Source organism: Anolis sagrei, chromosome 12 (genome assembly GCF_037176765.1).
Source record: "Anolis sagrei isolate rAnoSag1 chromosome 12, rAnoSag1.mat, whole genome shotgun sequence".
NCBI lineage: Eukaryota > Metazoa > Chordata > Lepidosauria > Squamata > Dactyloidae > Anolis > Anolis sagrei.
In genome coordinates this window covers 4,041,381-4,065,408 of record NC_090032.1, presented here as the reverse complement: position 1 = coordinate 4,065,408, position 24,028 = coordinate 4,041,381, and the positions used below count along the sequence as shown (strand labels likewise).

At 47.0% G+C, this 24,028-nt stretch overlaps 1 protein-coding gene across 3 annotated transcripts in view; it reads left to right on the top strand.

Annotated features, from left to right (window-relative positions):
- The first annotated feature begins 21 nt into the window (after window positions 1-21).
- The window catches only part of LOC132764205 (neuronal acetylcholine receptor subunit alpha-7-like), a 39,502-nt gene continuing 15,495 nt past the window's right edge, over window positions 22-24,028 (top strand). For 2 of the 3 annotated variants that reach the window (XM_060758090.2, XM_060758089.2), the window contains exons 1-9: window positions 22-520; window positions 6,755-6,894; window positions 6,991-7,035; window positions 8,658-8,767; window positions 9,296-9,375; window positions 17,389-17,556; window positions 19,425-19,619; window positions 21,440-21,526; window positions 21,985-22,094. In XM_060758090.2, coding sequence (XP_060614073.2) covers window positions 466-520; window positions 6,755-6,894; window positions 6,991-7,035; window positions 8,658-8,767; window positions 9,296-9,375; window positions 17,389-17,556; window positions 19,425-19,619; window positions 21,440-21,526; window positions 21,985-22,094 — 990 coding nt within the window. In that variant the 5' untranslated portion in view covers window positions 22-465. The remainder of the gene's footprint in view (window positions 521-6,754; window positions 6,895-6,990; window positions 7,036-8,657; window positions 8,768-9,295; window positions 9,376-17,388; window positions 17,557-19,424; window positions 19,620-21,439; window positions 21,527-21,984; window positions 22,095-24,028) is intronic. The other variant, XM_067472323.1, reaches the window with a different exon arrangement.

Below are 24,028 nucleotides of genomic sequence, written 5' to 3'. Positions count from 1 at the left end.
GTGGCCGTTAAAGAGCACATTCTAAGGATTATTATTTCTGCGTTTGATTTATTAAAAATATTCCCATCCAAAGCCAAGCAACGAAGGTGGGGGCATCACTTTTCATTGAAAGATTTGAGATCCCCTTTTTTGCTTTTTTTTTTGGCCACTCTGTGTGTCGGGAATACTGATCCGCACTCTCGCTAAGCCACTCTCTTGTTTACCCGTTCCTTGTCTGTTTTGTATAATCTCCCACGGACTCTCGACAGGGGGGGATTAATGCCCCGTATCCTTCCCATTATTTAGGTGCCGCCCCTTTGAAGCTTCTCCGGCGAAAGCGACGGCATTAATGCGAGCGGAAGACTGTCCAGCGGATGCTTCGCTCGCCTCCGCCTCCTCCCCGAACGCTGTCTAAATAAAGATCCTGTTGCGAGCGGCGCATCCTTCGTCCGCGGAGAAGAGGATGGACTAGTTGGCACCGCGGCCATGGCCTCCTCGTCCCTCCGGATTTGTGCCTTCGGCGTTCTCCTCCTCGTCCAAGGTACCGTAATCTTGGCTTTCGGCTGGGTTGGGAGGTGTCCAAATCGGTCCATTTCCCGTCGGTGTCAATTACAGATCACTTTCGAGACATTTGAGTCGGGAAATTAGGATGCGAACGGCGTCTCCAAGATCTAGTTTTCTCTCGATTCCACCGTGGATCAGAGATCTTTGGGATGTTTTGTGTTCCTAAGCAAGATGGATGTTCCTTCTCAATCGGAAGATTTGGGACTCCGCTCCACTTTCGGTTCCGAACTCACCCCGCTTTTCCCTTCCTGCAGTTTTGCAGCATTGTGTGTCTTTTTGTGCACGCTTTCCTGTCTCTTGCTTTCCTATCTCTTGCTTTCCAAACCTTTTGCTTCGGAACGCTCTCCTTCCATCGCTCGGGATGACTTTTCATGCTTGCCAGGTTGGATTTGATGCAGAGCCTTGGGTTCCTTCGGAAGGAGGCCGAGCCTTGTCAGTTCAGCTTAGGGTCTTGCATTTCAAACAGGAGCATCTCCTGCCCTTCTTTGCCTTCCTTCCCTCCCTCGTTCGCTTTGACAACACACCGCAGGTGTTGGGTTGCTGGGAGTTTTCATGTTCTAGTAGCATTTTCTCCTGATGTTTCACCCCCACTTGCCTAGTTTCCAACTAACCTCACAACGCCTTCCTTCCCTCCCTCTTTCACTTTGTCAACACACCGCAGGAGTTGGGTTGCTGTGAGTTTTCATGTTCTAGTAGCACTCTCTCCTGACGTTTCACCCCCACTTGCCTACTTTCCAACTGACCTTACAATGCCTTCCTTCCCTCCCAAGGCATGTTCTAGTAGCACTCTCTCCTGACGTTTCACCCCCACTTGCCTTGTTTCCAACTGACCTCACAATGCCTTCCTTCCCTCCCTCGTTCGCTTTGTCAACACACCGTAGTTGGGTTGCTGGGTGTTTTCAGGGCATGTTCTAGTAGCATTCTCTCCTGACGTTTCACCCCCACTTGCCTAGTTTCCAACTGACCTCACAATGCCTTCCTTCCCTCCCTCTTTCGCTTTGTCAATACGCCACGGGAGTTGGGTTGCTGGGAGTTTTCATGTCCTAGTAGCACTCTCTCCTGACGTTTCACCCCCACTTGTCTAGCTTCCAACTGACCTCACAATGCCTTCCTTCCCTCCCTCTTTCGCTTTGTCAATACGCCACGGGAGTTGAGTTGTTGTGAGTTTTCATGTTCTAGTAGCATTCTCTCCTGACGTTTCGCCCCTACTTGCCTAGTCTCACAATGTCCAGGGTGGGAGAAAGAACTCTTCTCTACTGGATGTGATTGGGAATGTTGCAATTCACTTTTGTCTCAGGAAGCAGCCAAGCTTTGAAGCTGCAAGGCCACTCAGTGCTAATCGAGGTGGCCAATTGCAACATTCACACTTGCCTCAAACACTGGGTAAAGCATCAAATTGGTGGATTGTTGTGAGTTTTCCGGGCTGTCTGGCCGTGTTCCAGTAGCATTCTCTCCTGACATTTTGTCCACATCTGTGGCAGGCATCCTGAGAGGATGTGAGGTCCGTTGGAAACAAGGCAAGTGGGGTTTATTTATCTGTGGAGTGATGTCCAGGGTGGGAGAAAGAACTCTTCTCTGCTGGACGCATGTGTGTATGTTGCCATTGGCCAGCTTGATTAGCATCAAATGGCCTTGCAGCTTCAAAACCTGGCTGCTTCCTGAGGCGAGTGAGTTGCAACTTTCACACTTGCCTCAAGCAGGGGGATGTTCCAGACAAGAAACCACCAGGGCCAGCTAATCACCTCCCAACAAAGGATTCCCCCAGGCAGGAAGCAACCAAGCCTTGACTCTGCAAGGCTTTTCAATGCAAATCAAGGTGATCAATTGCAGCCAACAGACGAGAGTTCTTTCTTCCTTTTACTGTTGAGCGCGCCAAGTGCAATTGAGTCATTTTGTCTTCTAGGAATCTTTGGTTTTGCTCTCAGATGCCTTTATTTATGGGTCTGTTTTCTGGCAACCCCATCACTGCTCTCCAGCGCATTTCAAATCTGCTGATTTCTGGCTCGTTTTGCACATTTTTTTCCCCCACCATAAATTGAAGCCCATTCAATGACAAAACATAAACTCTGAACGTGGAATTTTGCAAAACTCGCCCCTTTTTTCCCTTCCTACAGCTGCCGGGAAGTTTTTGTACAGAGCCCAGATGGCCATCTGTCAGGAGGGCTTGAATTGTGTCCTGCTGCATTACAGAAGGGGTTGGACTAGATAGCCCTTGGGGTCTCTTCTGTATAATAATATGTGCTGGAATCCTGAGAGTTGTGGTTTTACAAGATTGTGAGCCTTCTCTACCTGAACTACAACTCCCAGGATTCCATCACATAATGATGCCAAACTGCATTAATCCTACAGTGTAGATGCATCTTCAGCTTTATTTATTTATTAGCTTGGGAACCCGGCGCTGCCCGGGTTATTTGAGAAAGGAATTGTGTATCAAGGTTGGTCTTTATCAGTTATTTATGTGGCTCGCATGGGTCTCAGGGAGTTAGTGAAGGTACTGCGAGTCCCATCATCTGTGGTCCATCCTCCTCCAAAGTGCACCAGAATGGAGAGTGGGTCATGGGGGCTCTGTGTGCCAAGTTTGGTCTTGATCAGTCATTGGATGAGGGTTGCAGGGGTCTCGGGAAGTGAGTGGATGTGCTGCAAGTCCCATCATCCATGGCCCATCCTCCTCCAAAGTGCACCAGGATGGAGAGTGGGTCATGGGGGCTCTGTGTGCCAAGTTTGGTCTTGCTCAGTCATTGGATGAGGGTTGCAGCGGTCTCGGGAAGTGAGTGGATGTGCTGCAAGTCCCATCATCCATGACCCATCCTCCTCCAAAGTGCACCAGGATGGAGAGTGGGTCATGGGGGCTCTGTGTGCCAATTTTGGTCTTGATCAGTCATTGGATGAGGGTTGCAGTGGTCTCGGGAAGTGAGTGGATGTGCTGCAAGTCCCATCATCCATGACCCATCCTCCTCCAAAGTGCACCAGGATGGAGAGTGGGTCATGGGGGCTCTGTGTGCCAAGTTTGGTCTTGATCAGTCATTGGATGAGGGTTGCAGTGGTCTCGGGAAGTGAGTGGATGTGCTGCAAATCCCATCATCCATGACCCATCCTCCTCCAAAGTGCACCAGAATGGAGAGTGGGTCATGGGGGCTCTGTGTGCCAAGTTTGGTCTTGCTCAGTCATTGGATGAGGGTTGCAGTGGTCTCGGGAAGTGAGTGGATGTGCTGCAAGTCCCATCATCTGTGGTCCATCCTCCTCCAAACTGCACCAGGATGGAGAGTGGGTCATGGGGGCTCTGTGTGCCAAGTTTGGTCTTGATCAGTCATTGGATGAGGGTTGCAGCGGTCTCGGGAAGTGAGTGGATGTGCTGCAAGTCCCATCATCCATGGCCCATCCTCCTCCAAAGTGCACCAGGATGGAGAGTGGGTCATGGGGGCTCTGTGTGCCAAGTTTGGTCTTGCTCAGTCATTGGATGAGGGTTGCAGCGGTCTCGGGAAGTGAGTGGATGTGCTGCAAGTCCCATCATCCATGACCCATCCTCCTCCAAAGTGCACCAGGATGGAGAGTGGGTCATGGGGGCTCTGTGCCAAGTTTGGTCTTGATCAGTCATTGGATGAGGGTTGCAGTGGTCTCGGGAAGTGAGTGGATGTGCTGCAAGTCCCATCATCCATGGCCCATCCTCCTCCAAAGTGCACCAGGATGGAGAGTGGGTCATGGGGGCTCTGTGTGCCAAGTTTGGTCTTGATCAGTCATTGGATGAGGGTTGCAGTGGTCTCGGGAAGTGAGTGGATGTGCTGCAAGTCCCATCATCCATGGCCCATCCTCCTCCAAAGTGCACCAGGATGGAGAGTGGGTCATGGGGGCTCTGTGCCAAGTTTGGTCTTGATCAGTCATTGGATGAGGGTTGCAGTGGTCTCGGGAAGTGAGTGGATGTGCTGCAAGTCCCATCATCCATGGCCCATCCTCCTCCAAAGTGCACCAGGATGGAGAGTGGGTCATGGGGGCTCTGTGTGCCAAGTTTGGTCTTGCTCAGTCATTGGATGTGGGTTGCAGTGGTCTCGGGAAGTGAGTGGATGTGTATACACATATATGGCAAACATTCAATGCCAGTTTTGACATACAACATATACAGACATACACAGAGGCTATTTAACTTTTTTCTGGCCGCCAGGGGAGCTGTCGCTTTCATCGTCCATCTGCGACGCTGATGAAGCACTTCCGCATTCCCCGCGTGCTTCCCCGCTGGAATGCTATGCTGGAGTCTTCTTTATGGCCTCATAAATTAGTTAATTTAGCCTCCCCATACTTTAAGGTAGTATCTAATTTTCCTTTTTGACAGATGCAACTGTCTTTCAGGTTGCAAAGGTCGACAACAGGCTACACAATTGGTTGGAAACGCACTCCAACCCGGGCTGGCTTCGAACTCATTACCTTTTGGTCAGAGTGATCTTGATGCAGCTGACACTCAGCCAGCTACGCCACAATCCCAGTGCTTGTTCCTCTCTCCCCAGCATGAGATAAAGAATATGCTGCACTCGCAGAGCTCAGGCGGTGTTGTATTTCAGTGTCAATGTTGACGTCTGTAGACAGTCCACATTTCCCAGGTGTATGGCAGAATTGGGATGACAATAGCTTTATAAACAAGCATCTTAGTATCCCTATGGATGTCCTGGTCCTCAAACACTCTTTGCTTCACTCGGAAAAATGCTGCACTCGCAGAGCTCAGGCGGTGTTGCATTTCAGTGTCAATGTTGATATCTGTAGACAGTCCACGTTTCGCAGGTGTATGGCAGAATTGGGATGACAATAGCTTTATAAACAAGCATCTTAGTATCCCTATCGATGTCCTGGTCCTCAAACACTCCCTGCTTCATTCGGAAAAATGCTGCACTCGCAGAGCTCAGGTGGTGTTGTATTTCAGTGTCGATGTTGACGTCTGTAGACAGTCCACGTTTCCCAGGTGTATGGCAGAATTGGGATGACAATAGCTTTATAAACAAGCATCTTAGTATCCCTATGGATGTCCTGGTCCTCAAACACTCTCTCTTTGTTTGGAAGAATGCTGCACTCGCAGAGCTCCGGCGGTGTTGTATTTCGGTGTCAATGTTAACATCTGTAGACAGTCCACGTTTCCCAGGTGTATGGCAGAATTGGGATGACAATAGCTTTATAAACAAGCACCATAGTATCCCTACGGATGTCCCGGTCCTCAAACATTCTCTGCTTCATTCGGGAAAATGCTGCACTCGCAGAGCTCAGGTGGTGTTGTATTTCAGTGTCGATGTTGACGTCTGTAGACAGTCCACGTTTCCCAGGTGTATGGCAGAATTGGGATGACAACAGCTTTATAAACAAGCACCTTAGTATCCCTACAGATGTCCCGGTCCTCAAACACTCTCTGCTTCATTCGGGAAAATGCTGCACTCGCAGAGCTCAGGCGGTGTTGTATTTCAGTGTCAATGTTGACGTCTGTAGACAGTCCACGTTTCGCAGGTGTATGGCAGAATTGGGATGACAACAGCTTTATAAACAAGCACCTTAGTATCCCTACGGATGTCCCGGTCCTCAAACACTCTCTGCTTTGTTTGGAAGAATGCTGCACTCGCAGAGCTCAGGCGGTGTTGTATTTCAGTGTCAATGTTGATGTCTGTAGACAGTCCACGTTTCGCAGGTGTATGGCAGAATTGGGATGACAATAGCTTTAGAAACAAGCACCTTAGTATCCCTACGGATGTCCCGGTCCTCAAACACTCTCTCTTTGTTTGGAAGAATGCTGCACTTGCAGAGCTCAGGCGGTGTTGTATTTCAGTGTCAATGTTGACGTCTGTAGACAGTCCACGTTTCTCATGTGTATGGCAGAATTGGGATGACAATAGCTTTATAAACAAGCATCTTAGTATCCCTACGGATATCCTGGTCCTCAAATACTCTGTGCTTCATTCGGGAAAATGCTGCACTTGCAGAGCTCAGGTGATGTTGTATTTCAGTGTCAATGTTCACTTTTGTGGAGAGGTGGCTGCCAAGGGAGTGGAAATGGTCCACATTTTCTAACGTTACACCATTAGAAACTATATCCTAGTTTCCAACAGACCTGACAACCTCTGAGGATGCCTGCCATAGATGCAGGTGAAACGTCAGGAGAATATGCTGCACTCGCAGAGCTCAGGCGGTGTTGTATTTCAGTGTGATGCAAACACCGGAGACCTTTCCTCTGTGTGTTTCTCAGGATCCCAAGGGGGGTTCCACCAACGGCAGCTGCTGAAGGACCTGATGGAGGACTACACTCCACTAGAAAGGCCGGTGGGGGACGATGCCCAGCCCATCACCATCCATTTCACACTGAGCTTAATGCAGATCATGGACGTGGTAAGCGGACGTGGATTTGAACCCGTTTGGGGGGCTTTTTTTGCCATCGCCTTCCTCTGAGGTTGAGATGTCAATCGCTTTTTCCTTTTTTTTTAGGATGAGAAGAACCAAGTCCTGACCACCAACGTCTGGCTGCAGATGGTAAGACGTAGTTTAAGGGGTGTTGGAAAAGGTGGAGGAGCCAAGATGTCCTCCGGTTCATGTCGCAAGAAACTGGTGACAACAGTGGTGGCATCTTATATATAATATATATATATAGTAGTAGTAGTAGTAGTAATAATAGGTAGCTATGGGGACAAACTGGTGCCAACAGTGGTGGCATCTTACATCTATATATATAGTAGTAGTAATAGTAGTTGTAGTAATAATAATAATAATAGGTAGCTATGGGGACAAACTGGTGCCAACAGTGATGGCATCTTACATCTATATAGTAGTAGTAGTAGTAGTAGTAGTAGTAATGATAATAATAATAATACGTAGTTATGGGGACAAACTGGTGCCAGCAGTAGTGGCATCTTACATCTATATAGTAGTAGTAGTAGTAGTAATGATAATAATAATAATACGTAGTTATGGGGACAAACTGGTGCCAGCAGTGGTGGCATCTTACATCTATATATATACAGTAGTAGTGGTAGTAGTAGTAGTAATAGGTAGCTATGGGGACAAACTGGTGCCAAAAGTGGTGGCATCTTACATCTCTATATATAATAGTAGTAGTAGTAGTAATAATAATAATAAGTAGCTATGGGGTAAACTGGTGCCAACAGTGGTGGCATCTTACATACACACACACACACACACACATATATATATATAGAGAGAGAGAGAGAGAGAGAGTAGTATATATATAGTAGAAGTAGTAATAGTAATAATAATAATAATAATAATAATAATAGGTAGCTATGGGGGCAAACTGGTGCCAACAGTGGTGGCGTCTTACATAATATAATAGTAGTGGTAGTAGTAGTAGTAGTAACAACAACAACAACAACAGGTAGCTATGGGGCAAACTGGTGCCAACAGTGGTGGCATCTTACATAATACAATAGTAGTAGTAGTAGTAACAACAACAACAACAGGTAGCTATGGGGGCAAACTGGTGCCAACAGTGGTGGCATCTTACATAATATAATAGTAGTAGTAGTAGTAGTAGTAATAATAATAGGTAGCTATGGCGGCAAACTGGTGCCAACAGTGGTGGCATCTTACATAATATAATTGTAGTAGTAGTAGTAGTAGTAATAGTAATAATAATAATAGGTAGCTATGGCGGCAAACTGGTGCCAACAGTGGTGGCATCTTACATAATATAATAATAATAGTAGTAGTAGTAATAACAATAGGTAGCTATGGTGGCAGACTGGTGCCAACAGTGATAGCATCTTTAATAAATAATAATAATAATAATAGGCCTCTGTGGGCAAACTAGTGCCAACAATGATGGCGTTTTACATAATAGTAGTAGTAGTAGTAGCGGTACTAATAGTAGTGATAGAGGAGCCCCCTGGTGGCGCAGCAGGTTAAACTACTGAGCTGCTAAACTTGCTGACCAAAAGACTTTGGCCTACACTTAAAAACAATCAGTGCTGACAAAATTGCACTTAATAATAGTAACAACAACAACAACAACAACACACAGCTATCGGGGCAAATTGGTTCCAACAGTGACAGTGTCTTGCATCTTTTTTTTGAATTTTTGGGAAACACTCCAAACCGTTGGTGCGGCTCTTTTGATGGTTGCTTTCTCCCCCTTTCAGTATTGGTACGATCACTATTTGCGGTGGAACGAGTCAGAATACCCCGGCGTGAAGACTCTGCGCTTTACGCCGGACAGCGTCTGGAAGCCGGACATCCTTTTGTACAACAGGTGGGTCAGGTACGAGTGTCGAGTCTCTGCACCGGGAACTTTCTGTGCAGAGAATGCAGCTTATGCAGTGTGTGAAGGATAGGGGAAATGAACTGGCAATTGGAATTTTGTGAGGGAAATGAACTGGCAGTTGGAATTTTGTGAGGGAAATGAACTGGCAGTTGGAATTTTGTGAGGGAAATGAACTGGCAGTTGGAATTTTGTGAGGGAAATGAACTGGCAGTTGGAATTTTGTGAGGGAAATGAACTGGCAATTGGAATTTTGTGTGGGAAATGAACTGCCAATTGGAATTTTGTGTGGGAAATGAACTGGCAGTTGGAATTTTGTGAGGAAAATAAACTGGCTGTTGGAATTTTGTGAGGGAAATGAACTGGCAGTTGGAATTTTGTGAGGGAAATGAACTGGCAATTGGAATTTTGTGTGGGAAATAAACTGGCAGTTGGAATTTTGTTGCCTTCCCTAATGCATGCTTTTGAATATGTGTGTGTGTGTCCCTAATGAGACTTGTTTCCCAATGTGTCTTCTAGTGCCAATGAGGAGTTCGACTCCACTTTCCACACGCACGTCTTGGTCAACTCCAGCGGATATTGCCAATGGCTTCCTCCAGGTGAGATGTATTTGGATGTCAGAATTTGGAGTATCTCCCCCCCCCCTCCAAAAAAAATTTGATAAAATAAGGATCAGGTTGGAGGCTGCTGTGTGTGAGGTTCGGGTTTGGGGAGAGCTTTGGAGAGCTTCTATTCAACCATTTCAAAGCTTGAGCAGTGATGGCGTGATCGTCGGCGTATATGAAACTCTCTGTCCCTTCTGGCAATGGCTGCTTATTTGTGACAAATTTTGAAGTGCCCTCTGTTCAGGTGGTTTTCCCCATAATAGGCAGTAAGAGCACCTAAAGCTTCTGTTCAACTCTTTCAAAGGTTTCTGCTTGAGCGGTGATGGCATGATCGTCGGCGTATATGAAACTCTCTGTCCCTTCTGGCAATGGCTTCTCATTTGTGTCAATGTTTGAAGTGCCTTCTGCTCAGTTGGTTTTCCCCGTAATAGGCAGTAAGAGCACCTAAAGCTTCTGTTCAACTCTTTCAAAGGTTTCTGCTTGAGCGGTGATGGCATGATCGTCGGCGTATATGAAACTCTCTGTCCCTTCTGGCAATGGCTTCTCATTTGTGTCAATGTTTGAAGTGCCTTCTGCTCAGTTGGTTTTCCCCGTAATAGGCAGTAAGAGCACCTAAAGCTTCTGTTCAACTCTTTCAAAGGTTTCTGCTTGAGCGGTGATGGCATGATCGTCGGCGTATATAAAACTCTCTGTCCCTTCTGGCAATGGCTTCTCATTTGTGTCAATGTTTGAAGTGCCTTCTGCTCAGTTGGTTTTCCCCGTAATAGGCAGTAAGAGCACCTAAAGCTTCTGTTCAACTCTTTCAAAGGTTTCTGCTTGAGCGGTGATGGCATGATCGTCGGCGTATATGAAACTCTCTGTCCCTTCTGGCAATGGCTTCTCATTTGTGTCAATGTTTGAAGTGCCTTCTGCTCAGTTGGTTTTCCCCGTAATAGGCAGTAAGAGCACCTAAAGCTTCTGTTCAACTCTTTCAAAGGTTTCTGCTTGAGCGGTGATGGCATGATCGTCGGCGATATGAAACTCTCTGTCCCTTCTGGCAATGGCTTCTCATTTGTGTCAATGTTTGAAGTGCCTTCTGCTCAGTTGGTTTTCCCCGTAATAGGCAGTAAGAGCACCTAAAGCTTCTGTTCAACTCTTTCAAAGGTTCTTGCTTGAGCGGTGATGGCATGATCGTCGGCGTATATGAAACTCTCTGTCCCTTCTGGCAATGGCTTCTCATTTGTGTCAATGTTTGAAGTGCCTTCTGCTCAGTTGGTTTTTCCCCGTAATAGGCAGTAAGAGCACCTAAAGCTTCTGTTCAACTCTTTCAAAGGTTTCTGCTTGAGCGGTGATGGCATGATCGTCGGCGTATATAAAACTCTCTGTCCCTTCTGGCAATGGCTTCTCATTTGTGTCAATGTTTGAAGTGCCTTCTGCTCAGTTGGTTTTCCCCGTAATAGGCAGTAAGAGCACCTAAAGCTTCTGTTCAACTCTTTCAAAGGTTTCTGCTTGAGCGGTGATGGCATGATCGTCGGCGTATATGAAACTCTCTGTCCCTTCTGGCAATGGCTTCTCATTTGTGTCAATGTTTGAAGTGCCTTCTGCTCAGTTGGTTTTCCCCGTAATAGGCAGTAAGAGCACCTAAAGCTTCTGTTCAACTCTTTCAAAGGTTTCTGCTTGAGCGGTGATGGCATGATCGTCGGCGTATATGAAACTCTCTGTCCCTTCTGGCAATGGCTTCTCATTTGTGTCAATGTTTGAAGTGCCTTCTGCTCAGTTGGTTTTCCCCGTAATAGGCAGTAAGAGCACCTAAAGCTTCTGTTCAACTCTTTCAAAGGTTTCTGCTTGAGCGGTGATGGCATGATCGTCGGCGTATATAAAACTCTCTGTCCCTTCTGGCAATGGCTTCTCATTTGTGTCAATGTTTGAAGTGCCTTCTGCTCAGTTGGTTTTCCCCGTAATAGGCAGTAAGAGCACCTAAAGCTTCTGTTCAACTCTTTCAAAGGTTTCTGCTTGAGCGGTGATGGCATGATCGTCGGCGTATATGAAACTCTCTGTCCCTTCTGGCAATGGCTTCTCATTTGTGTCAATGTTTGAAGTGCCTTCTGCTCAGTTGGTTTTCCCCGTAATAGGCAGTAAGAGCACCTAAAGCTTCTGTTCAACTCTTTCAAAGGTTTCTGCTTGAGCGGTGATGGCATGATCGTCTGCGTATATGAAACTCTCTGTCCCTTCTGGCAATGGCTTCTCATTTGTGTCAATGTTTGAAGTGCCTTCTGCTCAGTTGGTTTTCCCCGTAATAGGCAGTAAGAGCACCTAAAGCTTCTGTTCAACTCTTTCAAAGGTTTCTGCTTGAGCGGTGATGGCATGATCGTCGGCGTATATAAAACTCTCTGTCCCTTCTGGCAATGGCTTCTCATTTGTGTCAATGTTTGAAGTGCCTTCTGCTCAGTTGGTTTTCCCCGTAATAGGCAGTAAGAGCACCTAAAGCTTCTGTTCAACTCTTTCAAAGGTTTCTGCTTGAGCGGTGATGGCATGATCGTCGGCGTATATGAAACTCTCTGTCCCTTCTGGCAATGGCTTCTCATTTGTGTCAATGTTTGAAGTGCCTTCTGCTCAGTTGGTTTTCCCCGTAATAGGCAGTAAGAGCACCTAAAGCTTCTGTTCAACTCTTTCAAAGGTTTCTGCTTGAGCGGTGATGGCATGATCGTCGGCGTATATAAAACTCTCTGTCCCTTCTGGCAATGGCTTCTCATTTGTGTCAATGTTTGAAGTGCCTTCTGCTCAGTTGGTTTTCCCCGTAATAGGCAGTAAGAGCACCTAAAGCTTCTGTTCAACTCTTTCAAAGGTTTCTGCTTGAGCGGTGATGGCATGATCGTCGGCGTATATGAAACTCTCTGTCCCTTCTGGCAATGGCTTCTCATTTGTGTCAATGTTTGAAGTGCCTTCTGCTCAGTTGGTTTTCCCCCCGTAATAGGCAGTAAGAGCACCTAAAGCTTCTGTTCAACTCTTTCAAAGGTTCTGCTTGAGCGGTGATGGCATGATCGTCGGCGTATATGAAACTCTCTGTCCCTTCTGGCAATGGCTGCTCATTTGTGACAAATTTTGAAGTGCCTTCTGCTCAGTTGGTTTTCCCCGTAATAGGCAGTAAGAGCACCTAAAGCTTCTGTTCAACTCTTTCAAAGGTTTCTGCTTGAGCGGTGATGGCATGATCGTCGGCGTATATGAAACTCTCTGTCCCTTCTGGCAATGGCTTCTCATTTGTGTCAATGTTTGAAGTGCCTTCTGCTCAGTTGGTTTTCCCCGTAATAGGCAGTAAGAGCACCTAAAGCTTCTGTTCAACTCTTTCAAAGGTTTCTGCTTGAGCGGTGATGGCATGATCGTCGGCGTATATAAAACTCTCTGTCCCTTCTGGCAATGGCTTCTCATTTGTGTCAATGTTTGAAGTGCCTTCTGCTCAGTTGGTTTCCCCCGTAATAGGCAGTAAGAGCACCTAAAGCTTCTGTTCAACTCTTTCAAAGGTTTCTGCTTGAGCGGTGATGGCATGATCGTCGGCGTATATAAAACTCTCTGTCCCTTCTGGCAATGGCTTCTCATTTGTGTCAATGTTTGAAGTGCCTTCTGCTCAGTTGGTTTTCCCCCGTAATAGGCAGTAAGAGCACCTAAGCTTCTGTTCAACTCTTTCAAAGGTTTCTGCTTGAGCGGTGATGGCATGATCGTCGGCGTATATGAAACTCTCTGTCCCTTCTGGCAATGGGCTTCTCATTTGTGTCAATGTTTGAAGTGCCTTCTGCTCAGTTGGTTTTCCCCGTAATAGGCAGTAAGAGCACCTAAAGCTTCTGTTCAACTCTTTCAAAGGTTTCTGCTTGAGCGGTGATGGCATGATCGTCGGCGTATATAAAACTCTCTGTCCCTTCTGGCAATGGCTTCTCATTTGTGTCAATGTTTGAAGTGCCTTCTGCTCAGTTGGTTTTCCCCGTAATAGGCAGTAAGAGCACCTAAAGCTTCTGTTCAACTCTTTCAAAGGTTTCTGCTTGAGCGGTGATGGCATGATCGTCGGCGTATATGAAACTCTCTGTCCCTTCTGGCAATGGCTTCTCATTGTGTCAATGTTTGAAGTGCCTTCTGCTCAGTTGGTTTTCCCCGTAATAGGCAGTAAGAGCACCTAAAGCTTCTGTTCAACTCTTTCAAAGGTTTCTGCTTGAGCGGTGATGGCATGATCGTCGGCGTATATAAAACTCTCTGTCCCTTCTGGCAATGGCTTCTCATTTGTGTCAATGTTTGAAGTGCCTTCTGCTCAGTTGGTTTTCCCCGTAATAGGCAGTAAGAGCACCTAAGCTTCTGTTCAACTCTTTCAAAGGTTTCTGCTTGAGCGGTGATGGCATGATCGTCGGCGTATATGAAACTCTCTGTCCCTTCTGGCAATGGCTTCTCATTTGTGTCAATGTTTGAAGTGCCTTCTGCTCAGTTGGTTTTCCCCGTAATAGGCAGTAAGAGCACCTAAAGCTTCTGTTCAACTCTTTCAAAGGTTTCTGCTTGAGCGGTGATGGCATGATCGTCGGCGTATATGAAACTCTCTGTCCCTTCTGGCAATGGCTTCTCATTTGTGTCAATGTTTGAAGTGCCTTCTGCTCAGTTGGTTTTCCCCGTAATAGGCAGTAAGAGGCACCTAAAGCTTCTGTTCAACTCTTTCAAAGGTTTCTGCTTGAGCGGTGATGGCATGATCGTCGGCGTATATAAAACTCTCTGTCCCTTCTGGCAATGGCTTCTCATTTGTGTCAATGTTTGAAGTGCCTTCTGCTCAGTTGGTTTCCCCGTAATAGGCAGTAAGAGCACCTAAAGCTTCTGTTCAACTCTTTCAAAGGTTTCTGCTTGAGCGGTGATGGCATGATCGTCGGCGTATATGAAACTCTCTGTCCCTTCTGGCAATGGCTTCTCATTTGTGTCAATGTTTGAAGTGCCTTCTGCTCAGTTGGTTTTCCCCGTAATAGGCAGTAAGAGCACCTAAAGCTTCTGTTCAACTCTTTCAAAGGTTTCTGCTTGAGCGGTGATGGCATGATCGTCGGCGTATATGAAACTCTCTGTCCCTTCTGGCAATGGCTTCTCATTTGTGTCAATGTTTGAAGTGCCTTCTGCTCAGTTGGTTTTCCCCGTAATAGGCAGTAAGAGCACCTAAAGCTTCTGTTCAACTCTTTCAAAGGTTTCTGCTTGAGCGGTGATGGCATGATCGTCGGCGTATATGAAACTCTCTGTCCCTTCTGGCAATGGCTTCTCATTTGTGTCAATGTTTGAAGTGCCTTCTGCTCAGTTGGTTTTCCCCGTAATAGGCAGTAAGAGCACCTAAAGCTTCTGTTCAACTCTTTCAAAGGTTTCTGCTTGAGCGGTGATGGCATGATCGTCGGCGTATATGATAAACTCTCTGTCCCTTCTGGCAATGGCTTCTCATTGTGTCAATGTTTGAAGTGCCTTCTGCCTCAGTTGGTTTTCCCGTAATAGGCAGTAAGAGCACCTAAAGCTTCTGTTCAACTCTTTCAAAGGTTTCTGCTTGAGCGGTGATGGCATGATCGTCGGCGTATATGAAACTCTCTGTCCCTTCTGGCAATGGCTTCTCATTGTGTCAATGTTTGAAGTGCCTTCTGCTCAGTTGGTTTTCCCCGTAATAGGCAGTAAGAGCACCTAAAGCTTCTGTTCAACTCTTTCAAAGGTTTCTGCTTGAGCGGTGATGGCATGATCGTCGGCGTATATGAAACTCTCTGTCCCTTCTGGCAATGGCTTCTCATTTGTGTCAATGTTTGAAGTGCCTTCTGCTCAGTTGGTTTTCCCCGTAATAGGCAGTAAGAGCACCTAAAGCTTCTGTTCAACTCTTTCAAAGGTTTCTGCTTGAGCGGTGATGGCATGATCGTCGGCGTATATGAAACTCTCTGTCCCTTCTGGCAATGGCTTCTCATTTGTGTCAATGTTTGAAGTGCCTTCTGCTCAGTTGGTTTTCCCCGTAATAGGCAGTAAGAGCACCTAAAGCTTCTGTTCAACTCTTTCAAAGGTTTCTGCTTGAGCGGTGATGGCATGATCGTCGGCGTATATGAAACTCTCTGTCCCTTCTGGCAATGGCTTCTCATTTGTGTCAATGTTTGAAGTGCCTTCTGCTCAGTTGGTTTTCCCCGTAATAGGCAGTAAGAGCACCTAAAGCTTCTGTTCAACTCTTTCAAAGGTTTCTGCTTGAGCGGTGATGGCATGATCGTCGGCGTATATAAAACTCTCTGTCCCTTCTGGCAATGGCTTCTCATTTGTGTCAATGTTTGAAGTGCCTTCTGCTCAGTTGGTTTTCCCCGTAATAGGCAGTAAGAGCACCTAAAGCTTCTGTTCAACTCTTTCAAAGGTTTCTGCTTGAGCGGTGATGGCATGATCGTCGGCGTATATGAAACTCTCTGTCCCTTCTGGCAATGGCTTCTCATTTGTGTCAATGTTTGAAGTGCCTTCTGCTCAGTTGGTTTTCCCCGTAATAGGCAGTAAGAGCACCTAAAGCTTCTGTTCAACTCTTTCAAAGGTTTCTGCTTGAGCGGTGATGGCATGATCGTCGGCGTATATGAAACTCTCTGTCCCTTCTGGCAATGGCTTCTCATTTGTGTCAATGTTTGAAGTGCCTTCTGCTCAGTTGGTTTTCCCCGTAATAGGCAGTAAGAGCACCTAAAGCTTCTGTTCAACTCTTTCAAAGGTTTCTGCTTGAGCGGTGATGGCATGATCGTCGGCGTATATGAAACTCTCTGTCCCTTCTGGCAATGGCTTCTCATTTGTGTCAATGTTTGAAGTGCCTTCTGCTCAGTTGGTTTTCCCCGTAATAGGCAGTAAGAGCACCTAAAGCTTCTGTTCAACTCTTTCAAAGGTTTCTGCTTGAGCGGTGATGGCATGATCGTCGGCGTATATGAAACTCTCTGTCCCTTCTGGCAATGGCTTCTCATTTGTGTCAATGTTTGAAGTGCCTTCTGCTCAGTTGGTTTTCCCCGTAATAGGCAGTAAGAGCACCTAAAGCTTCTGTTCAACTCTTTCAAAGGTTTCTGCTTGAGCGGTGATGGCATGATCGTCGGCGTATATGAAACTCTCTGTCCCTTCTGGCAATGGCTTCTCATTTGTGTCAATGTTTGAAGTGCCTTCTGCTCAGTTGGTTTTCCCCGTAATAGGCAGTAAGAGCACCTAAAGCTTCTGTTCAACTCTTTCAAAGGTTTCTGCTTGAGCGGTGATGGCATGATCGTCGGCGTATATGAAACTCTCTGTCCCTTCTGGCAATGGCTTCTCATTTGTGTCAATGTTTGAAGTGCCTTCTGCTCAGTTGGTTTTCCCCGTAATAGGCAGTAAGAGCACCTAAAGCTTCTGTTCAACTCTTTCAAAGGTTTCTGCTTGAGCGGTGATGGCATGATCGTCGGCGTATATGAAACTCTCTGTCCCTTCTGGCAATGGCTTCTCATTTGTGTCAATGTTTGAAGTGCCTTCTGCTCAGTTGGTTTTCCCCGTAATAGGCAGTAAGAGCACCTAAAGCTTCTGTTCAACTCTTTCAAAGGTTTCTGCTTGAGCGGTGATGGCATGATCGTCGGCGTATATAAAACTCTCTGTCCCTTCTGGCAATGGCTTCTCATTTGTGTCAATGTTTGAAGTGCCTTCTGCTCAGTTGGTTTTCCCCGTAATAGGCAGTAAGAGCACCTAAAGCTTCTGTTCAACTCTTTCAAAGGTTTCTGCTTGAGCGGTGATGGCATGATCGTCGGCGTATATGAAACTCTCTGTCCCTTCTGGCAATGGCTTCTCATTTGTGTCAATGTTTGAAGTGCCTTCTGCTCAGTTGGTTTTCCCCGTAATAGGCAGTAAGAGCACCTAAAGCTTCTGTTCAACTCTTTCAAAGGTTTCTGCTTGAGTGGTGATGGCATGATTGTAAGCATAGATGAAACTCTCTGTTCGTTCTGGCAGTTCCTGAAGATTTGTGTAAATGTTTTGAAGTGCTCTCTGCTCATTTTTGGGGGGTCTGTTTCCTCCCTCCTTTGGAAGGCATCCTGAAAAGCACCTGTCGGATCGACGTGCGCTGGTTCCCCTTCGACACCCAGAAGTGCGACCTCAAGTTTGGCTCCTGGACCTACGACGGGTGGCTCCTCGACCTGCGCATGATGGAGTCGGACACCTCTGGCTACGTGGCCAACGGCGAGTGGGACCTTGTGGGTAAGCAATCCTAGCGGGGCGCTGCTTTGAACCGCTGTGGCCCCGTACTATGGATGCTGGGAGTTCTTGTTTATCCTTCTCTGCCTCAAACTACAACTCCCATGATGGTTTAGCATTGAGCCCACAGCAGTTCAAGTGGTATCGAACTGCATTAGTTCTGCCTGCCCACCATTGCCAGAAAGACATGTGTGTCGTGACCTCATTTCCTGGTTTTGTGTGAAGCCAGGAAATTAGGCCATGCCTTATTTACGGCCTGTGTAAACAGTAGAGTCTCACTTATCCGACCTTCGCTCATCCAACATTCTGTATTATCTAGCGGAGTCCAGTGTGCCCTTGTCTGTTTTGGTGCTAAATTTGTAAATTTGTTGTGTTCCCTAATGCACTGCTACATAACGTTACCATTTATTGAACTGGCAGTTGGAATTTTGTGAGGGAAATGAACTGGCAGTTGGAATTTTGTTGCATTCCCTAATGCATTGCTACATAACGTTACCGTATATTGAACTGGCCCTTGTAATTTTGTGAGGGAAATGAACTGGCAGCTGGAATTTTGTGATGGAAGTAAATTGGCAGTTGGAATTTTGTTGTGTTCTCTAATGCATTGCTACATAACATTACCATGTATTGAACCTCTTTTTCTGTTGATTTGTTGTAAAACATGATGTTTTGGTGTTTAATTTGTAAAATGATAATGTAATCATAATGTAATTTGACATCCCTCCAACATTTTCGCTTATCCAACATTCTGCTGGCCCGACTGTGTTGGATAAGTGAGAGTCTATTACATTTGAAACAAAGGTGAGAGTTGCCATGAAAACAGGAGCAATGAAGGGGAGGGCCAGTGTGAAGGATAGGGGAAATGAACTGGCAGTTGGAATTTTATGAGGGAAATGAACTGGCAGTTGGAATTTGGTGAGGGAAATAAACTGGCAGTTGGAATTTTGTTGCGTTCCCTAATGTATTGCTACATAACGCTACCATGTATTGAACCTCTTTTTCTGTTGATTTGTTGTAAAACATGGTGTTTTGGTGCTTAATTTGTAAAATGATATTGTAATCATAATGTAATTTGACATTTAATAGGCTTTTCCTTAATCCCTCCAACATTTTTGCTTATCCAACGTTCTGCTGGCCCGACTATGTTGGATGAGACTCTACTGTATTTGAAACAAGGGCGAGAGTTGCCATGGAAACAGGAGCAATGAAGGGGAGGGACCAGTGTGAAGGATAGGGGAAATGAACTGGCAGTTGGAATTTTGTGAGGGAAATGAACTGGCAGTTGGAATTTTGTGAGGGAAATGAACTGGCAATTGGAATTTTGTGAGGGAAATGAACTAGCAGCTGGAATGTTGTGAGGGAAATGAACTGGCAATTGGAATTTTGTGAGGGAAATGAACTGGCAGTTGGAATTTGGTGAGGGAAATGAACTGGCAATTGGAATTTTGTGAGGGAAATGAACTGGCAGTTGGAATTTGGTGAGGGAAATGAACTGGCAATTGGAATTTTGTGAGGGAAATGAACTGGCAGTTGGAATTTTGTTGTGTTCCCTAATGCATGCTTTTGAATTAAAGCCTTCCAGCTTTGTTTGTGAGGTAATTATTTTGCCAGAATGGACTATGGGAGACATTTTGAGGTAGACCTTCTCAGAGCTGGGTAAGGGAGAAAGTAGGCAAGCAGCAGTCCCAGTGACAGCTGGGCTAGACCTCTATAAAGGTAAGAGGAGTTGCCTTTCCTCTCACAGTCCAGAAAGGAAGTTGAGACAAAAAGGGAGAGGAGCATCGATTTGTAATTGCCAGGGTTTGGTTGCTTTCACAAAAAGAGAGCTGAACCCCATTCATAGCGGTGTCGTCTCTTCCCAATCCTTGCAGGTGTTCCAGGCACTCAGAACAAAGTCTTCTATGAATGTTGCCGGGAGCCCTACCTGGACGTCACCTTTGCAGTGACGATGCGCCGGCGGACGCTTTACTACGCACTCAACATGCTCGTTCCCTGCTTGCTGCTGTCTGCCATGACGTTCCTCGTCTTCCTTTTGCCGGCCGACTCCGGGGAGAAGATTTCTCTGGGTGAGTGGCGCAAAACCTCATTGGGAGTTTCAGGAATGAGAAAGGCAGTGCTTCCGCTTTGACGTTATGAGCCCGAGTAACGGGAGAAATTTCGAGGATTACCTTTTTGTAGACAGATTGGCTCTTGTTTATCTTGTTTACTATGTTTTAATGTATTGTCAAAGGCTTTGATGGTTGGACTCACTGGGTTGATGTGAGTTTTACAGGCTGTCCGGCCATGTTTGGGAAGCATTCTCTCCTGATGTTTCCCCCACATCTATGGCAGGCATCCTCAGAGGTTGTGAGGTCTGTTAGAAACTAGGCAAGTAGGATGTATATGCCTGCTTGTTGTTTGCCATAGAAAATAATAGGAAAGGGTAAAGAGAGAGGCAGTGGGTGGGGTTCATGCAAATTCCACACCAATGGAGAGTCAGGAACACTGGGATGTCTGTGGTGGAGGAAAAACAGAAAATCTGGGATGAAGTTAGAAACTAGGCGAGTGGGGAGTGTATAACGCGGTTTGCTGTGTGTCATAGAAAAGAATAGGAAAGTGTTAAGGGAGAGGCAGTGGGCTAATGAGGGTCATGCAAATTCTACCAATGGAGAGTGTCAGGAACACTGGGATGTCTGTGGTGGAGGAAAAACAGAAAGTCTGAGATGAAGTTAGAAACTAGGCCATTGGCCCACAAACCCCATCCGGACGTAGAGTGGGTCATGAGGGCTCTGTGTGCCAAGTTTGCTCTTGATCAGTCATTGGTGTGGGTTGCAGTGGTCTCAGGAAGTGACTGAAAGTACCGCAAGTCCCATCATTTGTGGTCCGTCCTCCTCCAAACTGTGCCAGGATGTAGAGTGGGTCATGGGGACTCTGTGTGCCAAGTTTGGACTTTATCGGTCACTGGATGAGGGTCACAGTGGTCTCTGGAAGTGAGTGAAGGTACTGCAAGTCCCATCACCTATGGTCCGTCCTCCTTCAAACTGCACCAAAATGTAGAATGGGTCATGGGGGCTCTGTATGCCAAGTTTGGTCCTTATTGGTCAATGGATGAGGTTCGCAGTGGTCTCTGGAAGTGAGTGAAGGTACTACATGTCCCATCCTCCATAGTCCATCCTCCCCCAAACTGCACTAGAATGTTGAGTGGGTCATGGGGCCTCTGTGTGCCAAGTTTGCTCTTGATCAGTCCTTGGTGTGGGTTGCAATGGTCTCTGGGAGTGAGTGGAGGTACTACATGTCCCATCTTCTGTGGTCCATCCTCCCCCAAACTGCACCAGAATGTTGAGTGGGTCACGGGGCCTCTGTGTGCCAAGTTTGGTCTTGATCTGTCATTGATGTGGGTTGCAGTGGTCTCTGGGAGTGAGTGAAGGTACTACATGTCCCATCTTCTGTGGTCCATCCTCCCTCAACCCGCACCAGAATGTTGAGTGGGTCATGGGGCCTCTGTCTGTCAAGTTTGGTCTTTATCGGTCAATGGATGAGGTTCGCAGTAGTCTCTGGAAGTGATTGAAAGTACTACATGTCCCATCCTCCATAGTCCATCCTCCCCCAAACTGCACCAGAAAGTTGAGTGGGTCATGGGGCCTCTGTGTGCCAAGTTTTGTTCTCGATGGGGCCTCTGTGTGCCAAGTTTGCTCTTGATCAGTCATTGGTGTGGGTCACAGTGGTCTCAAGAAATGAGTGAAACTACTGCAAGTCCCATCGTCCTCCTCCAAACTAAACCAGGACGTAGAGTGGGTATCCAGAAATATATCTCCTGAGGATGTAGGGTTCCTTACTGTAGGTTACAGGGTAATTAAATGAAATTGCATCCAAGTAACCTCCCCCGTGTCTCTGCTTCTTCTCTCAGGGATCACCGTCCTCCTATCGCTCACCGTCTTCATGCTACTGGTCGCAGAGGTCATGCCCGCCACTTCAGATTCCATCCCACTGATAGGTACGTGGTGCGTTTGGGGTGCGTGGAAGAACTTCAGAGAAACATTTTCAAGACTCTGCTAGCCAAGTATATATATTTTTGTGCAGTGGCATGTCTTTGTCCCTGACAGTTCAAAGACATGGTTTATCAGTTTAACAACTGAGTTATCCGTGTGCCATTACACGAATGCTTGTGAACATCAGGGTCGTGGTCTCTGTGAAATTGCATATATGGTATTTCCTGCGCCTGCGCAGTCAGTTCGGAATCTTCTAGAACTCTAAGATACATTTTGGTAGAAGCCCCGCCCACACTCCTCATGGAGGTATATAGCTTGCCACAGATGCAGGCGAAACGTCAGGAGAGAATGCTTCTAGAACATGGCCATACATCCTGAAAAACCGACAACTCAGTGGTTCCAGCCATGAAAACCTTCAACAAAATCATTTGTGGTAATGATTGTCTCTCTGTCCCCGCTTCAGGGCAATACTTCGTCATGACCATGACTATGGTGGCCCTCTCGGTGGTGGCCACCGTCTTCGTCCTCCAGTATCACCACCACGACCCCGACGGCGGTTGCATGCCCCGATGGGTAAGTCCCCTTGGAGGTCGCAAAACCAGGGGAAACATATGGTCCCTTTATGAAAGCCAGCCACACCAATGGAGAGAGTCAGGAACACTGGGATGTCTGTGGTGGAGGAATGAAAGCCTTTCCTTGGAATGAAAGCTTTCCCTTGGGTGGTGGGCAGTGTGGTGTTAGCGGAGGACATTGTCAGGGCTCTTGGACACGTCCCTTTATGAAAGCCTTCCACACCAATGGAGAGAGTCAGGAATACTGGGATGTCTGTGGTGGAGGAATGAAAGCCTTCCCTTGGTGGTGGGCAGTGTGATGTTGGTGGAGGACATTGTCAGGGCTCTTGGACATGTCCCTTTATGAAAGCCTTCCACACCAATGGAGAGAGTCAGGAACACTGGGATGTCTGTGGTGGAGGAATGAAAGTCTTCCCTTGGAATGAAAGCCTTCCCTTGGGTGGTGGGCAGTGTGGTGTTGGTGGAGGACATTGTCAGGCCTCTTGGACATGTCCCTTTATGAAAGCCTTCTACACCAATGGAGAGAGTCAGGAACACTGGGATGTCTGTGGTGGAGGGACGAAAGTCTTCCCTTGAAATGAAAGCCTTCCCTTGGGTGGTGGGCAGTGTGGTGTTGGTGGAGGACATTGTCAGGCCTCTTGGACATGTCCCTTTATGAAAGCCTTCTACACCAATGGAGAGAGTCAGGAACACTGGGATGTCTGTGGTGGAGGGATGAAAGTCTTCCCTTAAAATGAAAGCCTTCCCTTGGGTGGTGGGCAGTGTGGTGTGTTGATGGAGGACATTGTCAGGCCTCTTGGACATGTCCCTTTATGAAAGCCTTCCACACCAATGGAGAGAGTCAGGAACACTGGGATATCTGTGGTGGAGGAACGAAAGCCTTCCCTTGAAATGAAAGCCTTCCCTTGGGTGGTGGGCAGTGTGGTGTTGGTGGTGGACATTGTCAGGGCTCTTGGACATGTCCCTTTATGAAAGCCTTCCACACCAATGGAGAGAGTCAGGAAAACTGGGATGTCTGGTGGAGGAATGAAAGCCTTCTCTTGGAATGAAAGCCTTCCCTTGGGTGGTGGGCAGTGTGGTGTTGGTGGAGGACATTGTCAGGGCTCTTGGACATGTCCCTTTATGAAAGCCTTCCACACCAATGGAGAGAGTCAGGAACACTGGGATGTCTGGTGGAGGAATGAAAGCCTTCTCTTGGAATGAAAGCCTTCCCTTGGGTGGTGGGCAGTGTGGTGTTGGTGGAGGACATTGTCAGGGCTCTTGGACATGTCCCTTTATGAAAGCCTTCCACACCAATGGAGAGAGTCAGGAACACTGGGATATCTGTGGTGGAGGAACGAAAGCCTTCCCTTGAAATGAAAGCCTTCCCTTGGGTGGTGGGCAGTGTGGTGTTGGTGGTGGACATTGTCAGGGCTCTTGGACATGTCCCTTTATGAAAGCCTTCCACACCAATGGAGAGAGTCAGGAACACTGGGATGTCTGGTGGAGGAATGAAAGCCTTCTCTTGGAATGAAAGCCTTCCCTTGGGTGGTGGGCAGTGTGGTGTTGGTGGAGGACATTGTCAGGGCTCTTGGACATGTCCCTTTATGAAAGCCTTCCACACCAATGGAGAGAGTCAGGAACACTGGGATGTCTGGTGGAGGAATGAAAGCCTTCTCTTGGAATGAAAGCCTTCCCTTGGGTGGTGGGCAGTGTGGTGTTGGTGGAGGACATTGTCAGGGCTCTTGGACATGTCCCTTTATGAAAGCCTTCCACACCAATGGAGAGAGTCAGGAACACTGGGATGTCTGGTGGAGGAATGAAAGCCTTCTCTTGGAATGAAAGCCTTCCCTTGGGTGGTGGGCAGTGTGGTGTTGGTGGAGGACATTGTCAGGGCTCTTGGACATGTCCCTTTATGAAAGCCTTCCACACCAATGGAGAGAGTCAGGAACACTG